At 45.1% G+C, this 13,202-nt stretch overlaps 1 protein-coding gene across 3 annotated transcripts in view; it reads right to left on the reverse strand.

The window, feature by feature from the left end:
* LOC119742235 (integrator complex subunit 7-like) overlaps nucleotides 1-13,177 on the reverse strand; it is a 28,858-nt gene extending 15,681 nt beyond the window's left edge. Inside the window, exons 1-6 of one of the 3 annotated variants that reach the window (XM_038218266.1) lie at nucleotides 13,043-13,177; nucleotides 11,337-11,442; nucleotides 9,888-10,017; nucleotides 3,201-3,347; nucleotides 1,797-1,934; nucleotides 640-886 (exon numbers count right to left, since the gene is read on the reverse strand). In XM_038218266.1, coding sequence (XP_038074194.1) covers nucleotides 640-886; nucleotides 1,797-1,934; nucleotides 3,201-3,347; nucleotides 9,888-10,017; nucleotides 11,337-11,442; nucleotides 13,043-13,162 — 888 coding nt within the window. In that variant the 5' untranslated portion in view covers nucleotides 13,163-13,177. Of the gene's footprint in view, nucleotides 1-639; nucleotides 887-1,796; nucleotides 1,935-3,200; nucleotides 3,348-9,887; nucleotides 10,018-11,336; nucleotides 11,443-11,549; nucleotides 11,569-12,605; nucleotides 12,630-13,042 lie in introns of those variants that run through there. The other 2 variants (XM_038218267.1, XM_038218268.1) reach the window with 2 other exon arrangements.
* Nucleotides 13,178-13,202: the final 25 nt, after the last annotated feature.

Genomic DNA, 13,202 nt, shown 5'->3' on the forward strand with positions numbered 1-13,202 from the left:
GACATAAAGTAGCGGACTTGTATTTGGACCCTATTCAAATCTGTAGTTAACTATGAGGCGAACACTCCTCTTAAGACCAACCCGACTAACCATATACGCCACCACTCGGGTTGGGACACACCATTTTGGAGAGTTGACCCTGGGGGGATTAAGACTCTTAGCTGCGCTTATCCTATAATAGGTTCCATAAAGGAGCGAAGGACACTCTGCCTGAGAGATTTCAAGCAGATTATTTCATTGCTAAATTCAATCTTTAAGTATTATCATGATGATGTACCTGAAATGTTGACTTGTTTTATATGTTGAACTGTGAAAATCGGTGAACAAATGGCCGAGAACAATCTTTTACTGCTATGCTAGCATAAACCACAATCACCGGAAAGTATAGTTCCAGAAAGCAGTGTGGCCAACAGGTGGTAGTTCATTTAACCACCAGTGATTATCTCGCTGGGACTGTGGAGCAGGGAGGGGAGTTTTGTTTACATAAGGGCTCCCCAGGGGCTCCCAACAGAGGTCCAAAATGGTGTGTGAAACTAGCCACTTTCTTAAGACGGCCGTTTTCGTCATGACAGTATGACCGTTGGACAGTGGCTATTAAAAATGTTAGCAAGGCACGGTTAATTAATTAACTAAACATACCTGATCTGGAATATGAACCAGTGAAGCAGCGGCCAGCTGTGATAAAGTCCGCAGCGTGATGGTCAGGAAGCTCTTGGCTGGGTAGGACGGCAGGAGATCCAGGCAGAGCTGGCGGGCAAAGGCCGCCGAGGGAGTGTCGTGGTGCATGTGCTTGAAGATCGGGATGAGCTTCAGCTTGATCTCGGCTGGAATGGACAGTCCCTGGATCAGCTCGGCTAGCTTGTGACAGATCCCTGAGGCAAACGTTCTGGGAAGAGAGAAAAGCCAAGTTTACGGACTTCGTGCACTTGTCAGAGCTCCGCTAAACGGACAAATCACACGTAGGCACTGATTGACGCACGTGTTACGTGGGTGCCCCTGTGTGGAGTGCTGTGGCCTCGTGGTTAAGGGCACTGGATTTGTGGTCTGCAGGTAAAGCTGCAGGTTGTGCGTTTTTCAAGTCAAGCCTGGGGTTATGGTGCGTGTGCCCTTGGGCAAGGCACTTTGTCACGCATTGCTTCTCTCCACCCAGGAGTAAATGGGTACCTGCGAAAGTACGGGCCATATGGGCTGATACTCAGCTGCTGCAGAAGTGGTCTCGTTGCCTGATGAACAGGGGTAATAATTGTAAAGCGCTTTGACACCTTTGGTATAAGGCGCTATCTAAGCACCACATTATACGTGAAGTGCACGCGATTAATAGATAAGTATGCGGCGCAGGAAAAAGTCGCCTGTTACTTTTTTGCATAGTTACTACCACTGGACAAGTATCAATTACTCGAGTACTCGCGAGTAGTTTATGCTACTATTTGGTCTACTTGTGGTTTTTCATCTACTCGAGTACTCATCCTGGCGAGTAGAGGCAGGTACTCGTGAGTAACAATTTAGGGTTTAGGGTTCTCGGCTTAATACGTCCCCTGCAAATAGGGAATCACTCCCTCCACCTCTCTCTCCTAAGGCACCTTCACGGTAAAACCTCAGTAATTCCAAATCTCAAAAAGAATTCTTCAAAAATGCTCAAATCAGAACAAAATCTCACTAATCCCACTCCTACCTTAGAGATTGTTAACAATCATATTCTTCAAAGACGATTCCAGTCGTCAAACATAACACCAAACCAATATATACAATAGAAAAAAACTGTTATTTCAGGGATTTTCAGCGATATAGTCAGGTACCTTGATTCAGCAGAGAAGCAGGAGGCAGCATAGATGGCTGACTCAAGCTCTACCCTGTCGTGGGAATCCAGACCATTGTGAATGCTATGGTGTACATTCTTCTTCTCGGCAATGATGCCTGCGATACTTCCCAAGACTCTGAAAATAAAATCAAGAAAAACTTTTACATTTCATTTATTTTTCCTATTCAGATAAACTTATAAAGATTTTCAAACCAATGGTTAGTCTATGACTATTACATTTGAGCAGATGATTAATTATGCAAGACAACCGCATCTTGACCTCTACTTTTTGACCAATCAGCGGGTGCTTTCCATATCGGGTCTTCGGTCATTCACCATTGTCGCGTCATAGCCATGGATAAAAAAAATAATACCCTAGACACAGCAATAAAGGCTGTGGTCACGCGCTCTGTATTATGTTACGCAATACGCGCCCGACTGTTGTTGTATTACAAAACACTGCATTCGAATTGACCAATCACACATTTAGTCCAGATTTGGGAATGAAATGACGTCATGATTTAGTAAAGTCGATTCGATGTGGCTGAGGCGGAAGATCGCATAAATCTGCATGCTTTGACATATCAGACGTTATACACGAGACTTGCTCCGTCATACTCAGACTACCAATGGGTAGGTTTCAGCAGATATGAACATCCAAAAGTACACCCAAGCTTATTTTCCCCATAACAAATATACAGGCTTTCTGTAAACAGGCTTTCTAATAATGTGTCATGGAACCCAACATTCTTGAAACACAAATGTTTTCAACTTGGATGTTTAACCCTAACCCATCTCAATCCTCCAAAATCCTCCTGGTGGTTTAGGAGGATTTTGGAGGATTGAGGATGAATGGTGTTTGAAAATATGGTTCTGAACATCCAAAAGAACACCCAAGCTTATTTTCTCCATAACAAATATACAGGCTTTCTGTAAACAGGCTTTCTAATAATGTGTCATGGAACCCAACATTCTTGAAACACAAATGTTTTCAACTTGGATGTTTAACCCCAACTCATCTCAATCCTCCAAAGTCCTCCTGGTGGTTTTGAAGGATTTTGGAAGATTGAGGACGAATGGTGTTGAAGCACGTGAGGATTTTGGAGGAATGAGGCTGAATGGTGTTTGAAGAGGAGGATGATTTTGGAGGATTGAGGATGAATGCAATTTTTGAGGCAGGACTGTCTGACGATTTTTGAAGGATTGAGGCGCTGGGTATCCTTCATCTGAATATCAGTGCACAATTTTGGAGGATTGAGGACGGTTTCTGGCAAAAAAGGCCTAGGGGGTTAGGTTTAAAGAAGAATTCAAGGTTAAAAAAAAAACATGGAGATGAAGGAACGAAAAAAATCATCTGATCTCAAGAAAAATGCAAGCCTGCAAAAAGTTTTAAAAGTCAAACCTGAGGGTTATCGCCCTGGCAACAGGGTCGTTGCTATGGATGACAAAAAAGATTCGCCGGACGAACTCATCCACGTTGAGTATCTTGTCCAAATGGAGCCGGCTCTGTTGTGCAACCTTCACCACGCACAGACGCAGAAAGTTACTCCTACAAGAAGGTAACAAAGTAGAAATAGACACCGCCAAAAAAAAAAAAGTCCACACTCATTGGAGGGGTCGTAATTTTGAATCTGATTGTCTTATGATGACGTCATTTATACAGACCTTTGGGGAATTTTGTTAGCTACATGTACATTAGGATACCCCGTTTGCTACTGTGGCGGGAACCCCCCGGGCCAACCCAAGTCTGTTAGGATAAGTCTGACTCCTAGTGGGGTGTGGACAATCCTCCCAAACCAAGGCTCTTCCCTAGACGAGAGATCACTCAGAGCGACCTTCAAGGCTAAGAGTGCAGGTCCGTTTTGGTGGAAATCTACCGCCCGATTATGAATGAGTGTTGATTATTTATCTCTGTTAATTAATTGCACAATAAACCTGTAAACATAAACACCGGAAGCAGAATTGTCGCTAATCTCAAACAACAATGATCATAATTTATTCAACAATAATCAGGTACATTAATTAGCATGTGATTTGGTGGGTTGTTTTAATAACAGGGTCTTTCTTTAATTACTGGAGATAGCCCGCTGCTCGTCTATGCAACAACGCACAGAGCATTAAGCACTAGACAACAATAACAGCAATGAGCAACTATGCATAGCGCTAGTAATGAATCGCTAAGTCAGCAAAACACAGCGTCACAACAGCCGCTTAGCAATGTATACAGTCCGTTAGCAGGGTACCCGCTATGCCGTGTGTGTAAGCCAGAATTCAGCTACACACACCAGCGCAACCCCAAAATTTGCTAATTAAATATTCACAAGATTTTACAGCGAATTATCGTACAGCATCTGAATCACATTTTTGCTCATTAAATATTCACAAGAAATTTAAGGAAAAATTATACTCATCTGGGTCAAATTTTAGCTCATTAAATATTCACAAGAATTTAGGGGAAATTTGCATTTATTTTATACAGATTAAAGGCAGAAATTTAAGGATAATTTAAGACTGATGAAATGTACACTTAATTGGATGGCAAGATTTTCGCCAATCGGAATTTTACATGATTTAACTGGGATAAATTTTACAGAGTTTAAACAACGAATTTTTCAATTAAATTATATACATTTTTTTTTCTTTACCGACAATAAACTTTTATAAAAAACATTTATGAAACTTTCAATAAAACTTTTAAGAAAACATTTAAGAAAGAAATATAACTGTTTAAAACCTTAGAAGCTTTAGAAAATTGATTAAACACACAAAAACATTAACTGGAACCCGTCGTTCACTTGTCGACAGGACGCCCGTTCTCATCAACGGACACTTGCTTGTAGCTCATCCGGTGGTTCTCTTCGGAGATAATGAGGTTGCCATCCGGCCAAGTCTGAGATGATGACTGGACCTGTACAGTTGCCGTCCTCATCTTTTTCCGGGGGATGTCTCTCTGGAATGGGGTTACTTCGGGGCGTGCTGGGATGCTCTCGCCACCTCTTCCAGTGGGGGGATGCAGGAATGCGGGGGATGAACCAGGGGAGACTGGAGCCTCATCCCTCAACTACCTCAACAGCAAATCTTGACACTAACGATACCGCAGGGGCAATTTGTGGGCCCGTCTTGGGTACCGTCTTGGTGGTGACTCATCCGGCCGTTCTGACTGCCTGGCTGGACTACTTGGACTCAACTCCTATGTAATGGTATTTTTCATCACAGGATCCTCATTTTCGGCCACTTCGGCCAACTCCTCAGACGACTCTCTGTCATCTTGAACCTCGGGGATTGCATCCATGGGGAGGCTTTCTGTCACCTTATCCCTGGACTGACAACCTTACGGTTCAATTGCCTTCATTGACATATGGTTTTAGTCGGTCTACATCGACAACCTTTAGTTTACCACCACGCCTAAGCTGGATTCGAACTGTCACATCTGACAACTTCTTGACAACAAGCCATGGTCCTTCCCATCTAAGTTGGAGTTTGGGGGACAAGTGCTTTTTCTTCGCAGGGTTGTGTAGCCACACAAATTGGCCCTCCTTCAACCCATGTTGAGACGCTCTCCTTTCAAAATTCTTCTTTTGCCTCCAGGCACTTTTCCCGAGACAATTCCTCGCCCTATTATGGGCCTCCTGCTTATTACTTTGTAACGTTTCAGCCAAGTCCGCAGTGGCTTCCACCTCAACCTCAGGACACCCTGTCACCAGATCCACTGGGACATTCACCTCTCGCCCCAACATCATCATGTTGGGCGATTCCCCAATCGAGTCTTGCGGCGTGCACCTGTAAGCGAAGGTCGCAAAGGGGAGGAACTCATCCCAGTCCTTCTGCCTTCGCCTAGGGTCAATGAGCATCGCCACGATGTTGACTAAGGTTTTGTTAAACCTCTCAACCATGCTGTCCGATTTCGGATTATAGGCGGTTGTCCGGGTTTTCGAAATGCCGAGAATTTGGCACATTTCCCTGAACACTACTGACTCAAAGTTTGTGCCCTGATCAGAGTGAAGTTCTTGGGGCACCCCGAATCGACAGACAAACTCAGTCACCAAAGTGTGCGCAACTGTAACTGCAGTAGCGTCAAGAAGCGGAAATGCTTCCATCCACTTAGTGCAGTAGTCGCCAACCACCAACACCCAACGATTACCATTGTCCGTGACGGGCAATGGCCCGAGCAAGTCTATTGCTACTCGCTCCATTGGAACACCAACTCGATACTGCTGTAGGGGCGCAACCCTCTACTTGGCAGCCGACTTTCTCCTGGCACAGACATTCCAACCTCGGAGAAAAGACCGTACGTCCGCAGACATGCCTGGCCAGAAGTACCTGGCTTTGACTTTGGCCAGAGTTTTGCTGACCCCCAAATGACCACTAAGTTGCCCACCATGCAACTCTGACAGAATTTCCTTCCGGAACTTCAGTGGCAAAACCAACAGCCACCGGACGGACTTTCCGTCGTCGGAGTCCCACCTCCTATGTAGAACTCCATCTCGGACCTCTAACTGGTCCCACTGTGACCAATAGGTCTTACAGGCTGCTGACAAGTGCGAGACCGTCTCCCACTCAGGACGACTATCACCGTCCTCCTTCAACTTCATGAGCCAACTCATGGTGTCATCTTGTGACTGTGCTTCCTTTAAAGCACTTCGAGACAGGGTTGGTTGGGCAGCTACGCCCCTAACCAAAAACTCACTCCCTTGAGGCTGAACCTCGGGTACCACACCAGTTGCCTCATCCTCCTTGACCACTTCCTCACGGCCGCACTGTTTGCATTGCCGTCTCGACAACCCATCAGCATTACCATGCTTCTTGCCACTCCTGTGCTCAATGACCAAGTCATATTGAGACAGGACCTCAATCCACCTCGCCAGCTGACCCTCTTGGTTCTTAAAATTAAGCACCCACCGCAATGCGGCATGGTCAGTTCTGACCGTCACCCTGCGGCCGTACAAGTATTGTTTGAAATACTTCAAGTACACAACCACAGCCAACAACTCTTTACAAGTGACACAGTAATTTCACTCAGGTTTGCTGAGCTTCCGGCTCGCTTACGCAAGCACTTTTTCGTCACCACCCTGGACCTGCGACAACACCGCCCGATACCTTCACCACTGGCATCGGTGTCCAGGATGAAGTCACCCTCGGGCATAGGATATGACAAAACTGGGGCGGCTTCAAACGCCCGCCCTTCAGTTCGTCAAATGCCTCTTGACAACTCTCACTCCACACAAACTCTCTTGATTTTTCGGTCAACGCATGAAGTGGACTCGCCACTTCTGCAAACCCCTTTATGAACTTCCGGTAGTACGATGCGAGGCCTAAAAAGCTTCGCACATCTCGTACACACCTTGGAACCGGCCAATTTGCCACTGCCTCAATCTTCTGAGGATCCGTGGCTACCCCTTCTGAGGACACAATGTGCCCTAGGTAAGCCACTGACCTCTGAAACAAATGACACTTGCTGGGCTTGAGCTTACCCGGAGACGTTCTAGGGTCTCCATCACCGACTGACCAAACACGATGATGTCATCCAAATAAATCAGTAGGATTTCCCACTGCAAACCGGCCATGACCTTTTCAAATGTCGCCGGGGCATTGCACAGCCCAAAAGGCATGCATTTGTACCGGTACAACCCGCTCCTCACAACAAATGTTGACTTTTGGCTGGCGTCCTCATCCAGAGCGACTTGCCAGTACCCCAACGCCAAGTCAAGTGTATAAACCACTTCGCCCGCCCAACGCATCGAATGTTTCATCCATGCGCGGCACCGGATAGGCATCCTTGATGGTCACCGAATTCAACTTTCTGTAATCAATACAGAAGCGTTTCGTACCATCCTTTTTGTCAACCAAAACAACATTTGCCGCTAATGGACTGTCGGAAGGTTCAATCACCCCCCTCTTTTCCAAATCACCGACTTGCCTCTGGATTTCCTCCTGATGGCAATACGGATGACGCCTCATCCGCTCTTTCATCGGCTTAGCATCACCAGTATTTATGTGATGCTGCACCACGTCCGTGCGACCAATGTCATGGTCACCCTTGGACAACACGCTCTGAAAGTCTACAAGACATTTCCGGACATCCCCATGGTACATAGCCTCCACATTAGCTGTACCCTTCTCAAACAAATCTTGTAAGTGCTGGGGTAACTCTTCACCAGCATTTGTCACCCTATCCTACTCACCATGAATTGAACCAACTTCTACCTGGGAGATCGTTCCCTCTGTTGTCCCCTCACGGGCAACTCTTTTCTCCCTTCCGGGATTGAAGACCCGCAACGCAACAACATCGGCTTCAGTCTCAACCAGAGATCTGGCCAACACCAAGCCCTTCTTGGCTAGGTCACCGCCACTTTCCATCGGTTCCACCATGGTAGGCCCGACCAAGTCGGCACCCTTCCGAGCAATTATACCCGGGACCACGGCCTCATGACCTGACGGAATCACTGTAGTTTTAGAAACTACAACACGACCAACAAAATGCTCGCCAGCACCATTTGTGCATTTGATTCGCTCACCATTGAGCCTCCACTCTTTCGACTGGAAATCTAAATTTCCACCTGTGGGTACCAGGAAATCCATGCCCAGGATACCACAGTACTTCATGTCAACAAACACTGCCCTGACTTGGTGCGTGGTTCGACCCACCTCTACCCAAGCTATACCCAACACGGCTAGCCGACTACCGTCAACTTGCTTTACCTGAACGTCTTCCGTCTGTCAGATGGGCCTCTTCTCCTTAGGAATTTGGTAGTACACCGTACTATTTATCAAAGTATCGGTGGACCCCGTGTCGATCAAAAATCGACACTTTGTCGTCCTGACCATCCCATCAACAAACAAACCATAACGAGCTCCATGACTGGGATTAGGCAGAGTTATAACTTATAACTCGTTGCCCATCCCCAGGCTTTGACCTTTTCTCTCCACCACCACCCTCGCTGTCCCTGTGTTGTCTCTTGAACCCTTTTGACCACCCAGCCCTCCCGCGGGTTCTACAGGGGGCTGACTGACGTTTCCCTGCTTTGGAGTTTTCTTGCACTCCCGGGCGAAGTGCCCTTTGTCACCACATCTGAAACACCGCAAGGCCCCAGGTTCAGGCCTACCGGGCTTGTGAGTCTGGGGAGACAACACGCCCCTACCCTGACCTTGACCTGTAATCTGACCCGACAAAGACTTCACCAATTCAGCCACAGAGTCCAAAGTTTTGGCCTGCTTATTGAGATTTTCCTCGAGAGTGTCAAGCCTCTGTTCAGTTACTGAGCCCAAAGCTCTCGCCAATTTGGCGGGCTTCCAGTCCAGCAATCTGTGCTGTTCAACCTTCTCGAAGTTCTCAGTCTCCAGGGCAGCCTGGACTGCTTCATCCAAAGTTTTTGGATGAGCCCTATTGATGCCCTCCCTAACTGAATGACTGTCAACAGTATCTATGAAGTGGTTCTTAGCCAACCTCTCACGAGCATCTTCCTGCAACTCAGGGTATGCTCTCGCTGTCAATTCGTGAATCGCTTGCCCTAATTCAAGCAGAGTCTCCTTCGGCTTTTGGCGCCGATGTCTCAGTTCGACGAGATAATTTTCACTCTGTCGAGCTGACCCAAACCTGCGCTCCAGCAACTTTACAAGCGCACTATACGTGTACTTGTGGCCAGAGTCACCGAATAACCGTCTCCCTGCAAGCTTGCGGCTAACCATCCTGCCTACAGACATCCCTGCCTATAGACATCCCTGCCTATAGACATACAAAGTTTCAATCCAATTTGCCTTGTAGTTTTCTAGATATAAGCCTTTGAAAAATGCAGCTTTAAGATGACGTCACATGACACATGATGATGTCATCATGACGTCTGAACAATATGCATGAGTTCAGTAAAGGGTCTCAGTTTGTGCAAAGTTTCAAGATAGAAGCATGTTTAATGTCAAAAGTGACCCCGAAAATGAAACATATACAATTTCTATGGGATTTGGGAAGAAGAACAAGGAAGAAGAAGAAAAATAAACAAAAAAAAACTAACAAAACCAATGACTTTTCCGCACATTATGGAAAAGCCAAAACACAGAAACAACAGCAACAGCAGTTGGGCAAGAGGCCACTTACCCGTCCCTGAAGACGTCAGCAAGCTTCAAGAAGGCAGAATTGATGAGGATAGGGAACGGATACTTCTCAAACAGCCGAGGAAAACGCACTATGGCCTCACACTGTTCCCCCACTTTGAGAGATCGTAGACCTGAAAGAAAAAAAACCAAAAAATTCATTAACCAGTTCGGGTCGGAGGACATGATAACACACAATGGCTGTTTTTATACACAGGCTGAGGCCAAGTTCGGGCAAGGACCATTAGTCGACTAGTGGTTGATTTGTGACGTAACTTACGCCTGCACACTAATAGCAACATGCAAACGTCTCTAGTCAAACGCTGTCATTGCAAAACTTCTGGATTCTGGTTCTCTGCTAGCGTTATGAATGCGCGCGGCTATTGGTTACCAGCGATGCAACCAGCCTCAGTACGTTGGTTACAAATAATCAACTAGCGTAGTCAACCACCATCGACTAGATTTACCATCGGTCAACTATAGTCCTAGCGCGAACTTGGCCATGGCTGACGGGTTAAGACGTCAAGATTGCCTCGACTTGCCTCCAGGTGACGTCTAAACACCAGGCATGCAACTGGGAAATCACAAAAAAAGAGGAAATTCAAATTTTTCCCAGACTTTGTACAGTGTTTTTCTATTTTCAATGGCACACATGGGAAGTAAAAAAAGAGGAAATCAGCTGATCCGAGGAAAAGTTGCATGCCTGAAACACGCTAATCCCTCATGCTTTTTGTACACACACACAGAGTTTGTGAAGTCTGTGGATGCAGACCGTGTGTTGATCTTGAATTGGCTGTTGCGCACGGCTACCCCTAGAACTATGGTAGCGGAACCCCATAGACGAATCGCCAACGCCTTGTTGACTACTTCGAAACAACTACTAAGTACAAAAATGTACATCAACATACAGCCATTGCCAGAAATCTGCTGCACAGTTTGCCCCTCAACTCCATACTGTACTTCTTGACATACTCACGTATAATGCATCAAACAAACACTGGTGTATTCTGTCCCGATCTCGGCAAAAAATGATGAAAAAAGCTATGTTCCGTACTGAGCAACATGGAGATTTATACGGTCATGTGGAACCCTATAGTTCTACGGGTAGTGCACAGCCTATTGTTGTACAATTTACGCTCCAGTGTACACCCCAGAGTACTGTAACATATGAGGATTCGGCAAGAAATATCGCACAAATACTGTTGAAAATTAGTCTTGGAAAATCAGTATTTGTGGCATTTGGCTGTATATCAGAAGTTGGCTGGAAAATTTTGCCTGTTGCGAAAACCAAAATTTCCCATATGCGAAGTGGTTACAGCGAGTTTGTTGACTAGTCAACCATGTGATTTCCTTTTCACTAAAGACCGGAGAATCCAGACAAGCAATAAAGTCTTTGTTCTCACAGTAAGTATTTCTGCAACACTAAGCAACACTCGGTGCATTTCCAACTTGCCTTTATCAAGCTCCAACAGTGCCGTATTAGCATCTTGCTCCTGTTCTCCATAACCAGCGTCACTGGGCATTGCTGACAACCTCATGGTCAATGTGAACAACACAGTCTAAAGAAAACAGAATAAAAGCAGAAAAGCAAGGCTAGTAAAACATTTCCAAACTCAACTGTGGGTAGGACTAGACTGGGACGTTAAGTGCTCAAAACTTCACTCACTCTTTAGCCTGCAAATTTCTCCAAAACTTTCAATGGGCAAAGAAAAGTTCCTCAGTATTTCACCAACCAAGTTTGAAGACTTTATTCAATTTTTTAAAGGAGACTTTTCTTCAATATTTGGCAGTGGCTTGCACAAGAGAGAGAAGTCAAGTGATTTCAAAATGAGGCTAAAGGCTGGACTTCTACATGTCCATCCACGGTCCAACTGTTTGACAAGACTGACTTCTTTATTTATTGTCATTAGTCTGGTGCCTGTCTATGGAGAAATATCTAGAAAAGTGACCTAGTACCCAACATCCTAGATATTTATTTTGGCACAGTCAGTTGACAGTTGATTGATGCAGTACTGAAGCGGTGTTGGACTGGTTGTTTCAAGTGCCAGTCTATTTTCTTGTATTGCAGGTTTTTAATAATTTAAGTTTTGGGACTCTCATACATGTCATATACACAGTCACACATTTTTGGACTAGGGTAGAACACCATATGTCCAAGTGCAGGAAACATATATGTCACCATATGAGGCATCGATGTTCTTTAGGCAAATCCAGTTCATCAAGAAAATGTTTGCCTTTCAAGTTTCTTTCTGATACATTGGCATGAGCCGTGTCTTCCTCGATGATAATAATCCAGAGAGTGCTGACGAAAGGCAGCAAAATTAAGATCTGACATAGTCTTACACCCAATCATCAATGTTTTGTCCAGTTTAAAGTTTTACAGAAATGAGAGATTATTCTTTTTTACATTTGCATGGAATTGCATATTGAAATAGGAACTCGGAAAAAATGTTGTAACCTGACGCCACTTCCACGATTGTGTACAAAGTCTATGGATGGAGAGTCAAGAAAAATTTCTAAGTATTTCCTAACAAAATTGGAAATGTTTCTCAGTCCCAGATTCATGTCTAATCATCATTTGTACAATGAATGACCTTCATTGAGATGATATATGAAGAAAAAAGTGGTGTCAGGTTGCAACATTTTGTCCAGAAACTCCTTCGTTTCTTTGCCATGACTCAACGTTTGCCATGTGGGCAGCCAATATCAGTGGCACTTGTACCGTAGACATGCCATGCAATGCTGATATGGCAGCTCGAACATCAGCGACAGCAAACCGTTTTAAAGTTTTCTGTACTACTAGGCTACTACCTAACTACTAGCCTACACTACAGTGTATTGTTTAGGCATTACACTGAAAAGAGTTAGGCCTAGGCCTTGAAAAGCAAGTACTAGGTCTTATGTGAAGGGCCAGAGTAGTCTCCCCAGGCCTCCTCCCCCCCCCCCCCCCCCCAACGGCCTCGCATCCCCCCCAGCACAAATGCCCCCGCCCCCCCCCTTAACTTTTTAGTTTCTGCATGAACAAATTAAATTATAAAACCAACAATGACCAAACTCTAAAAACATTGTTATAATAATCATCATACTAGACACAGCAAACATGCCGAAATCAATGCATAAACTAAACTCTCATAAAAAAAATGTAATGTTAGTGTTTACTGTGTATTTCTTCAGCAAGTTTTTTTCTCCGCGCTCTCGCTTTCTCTGGTCGGCTGTTTGCTGCCCTCTACAGTTTTGTCGGTGTATATTTAGCGCCACCAAGGGCTCAAATTTAATCATTATTTTCAAAACATTACTAAAATTGTGCTCTATTTTTAAA

This window comes from Patiria miniata, unplaced genomic scaffold, assembly GCF_015706575.1.
Source record: "Patiria miniata isolate m_02_andy unplaced genomic scaffold, ASM1570657v1 HiC_scaffold_11, whole genome shotgun sequence".
NCBI lineage: Eukaryota > Metazoa > Echinodermata > Asteroidea > Valvatida > Asterinidae > Patiria > Patiria miniata.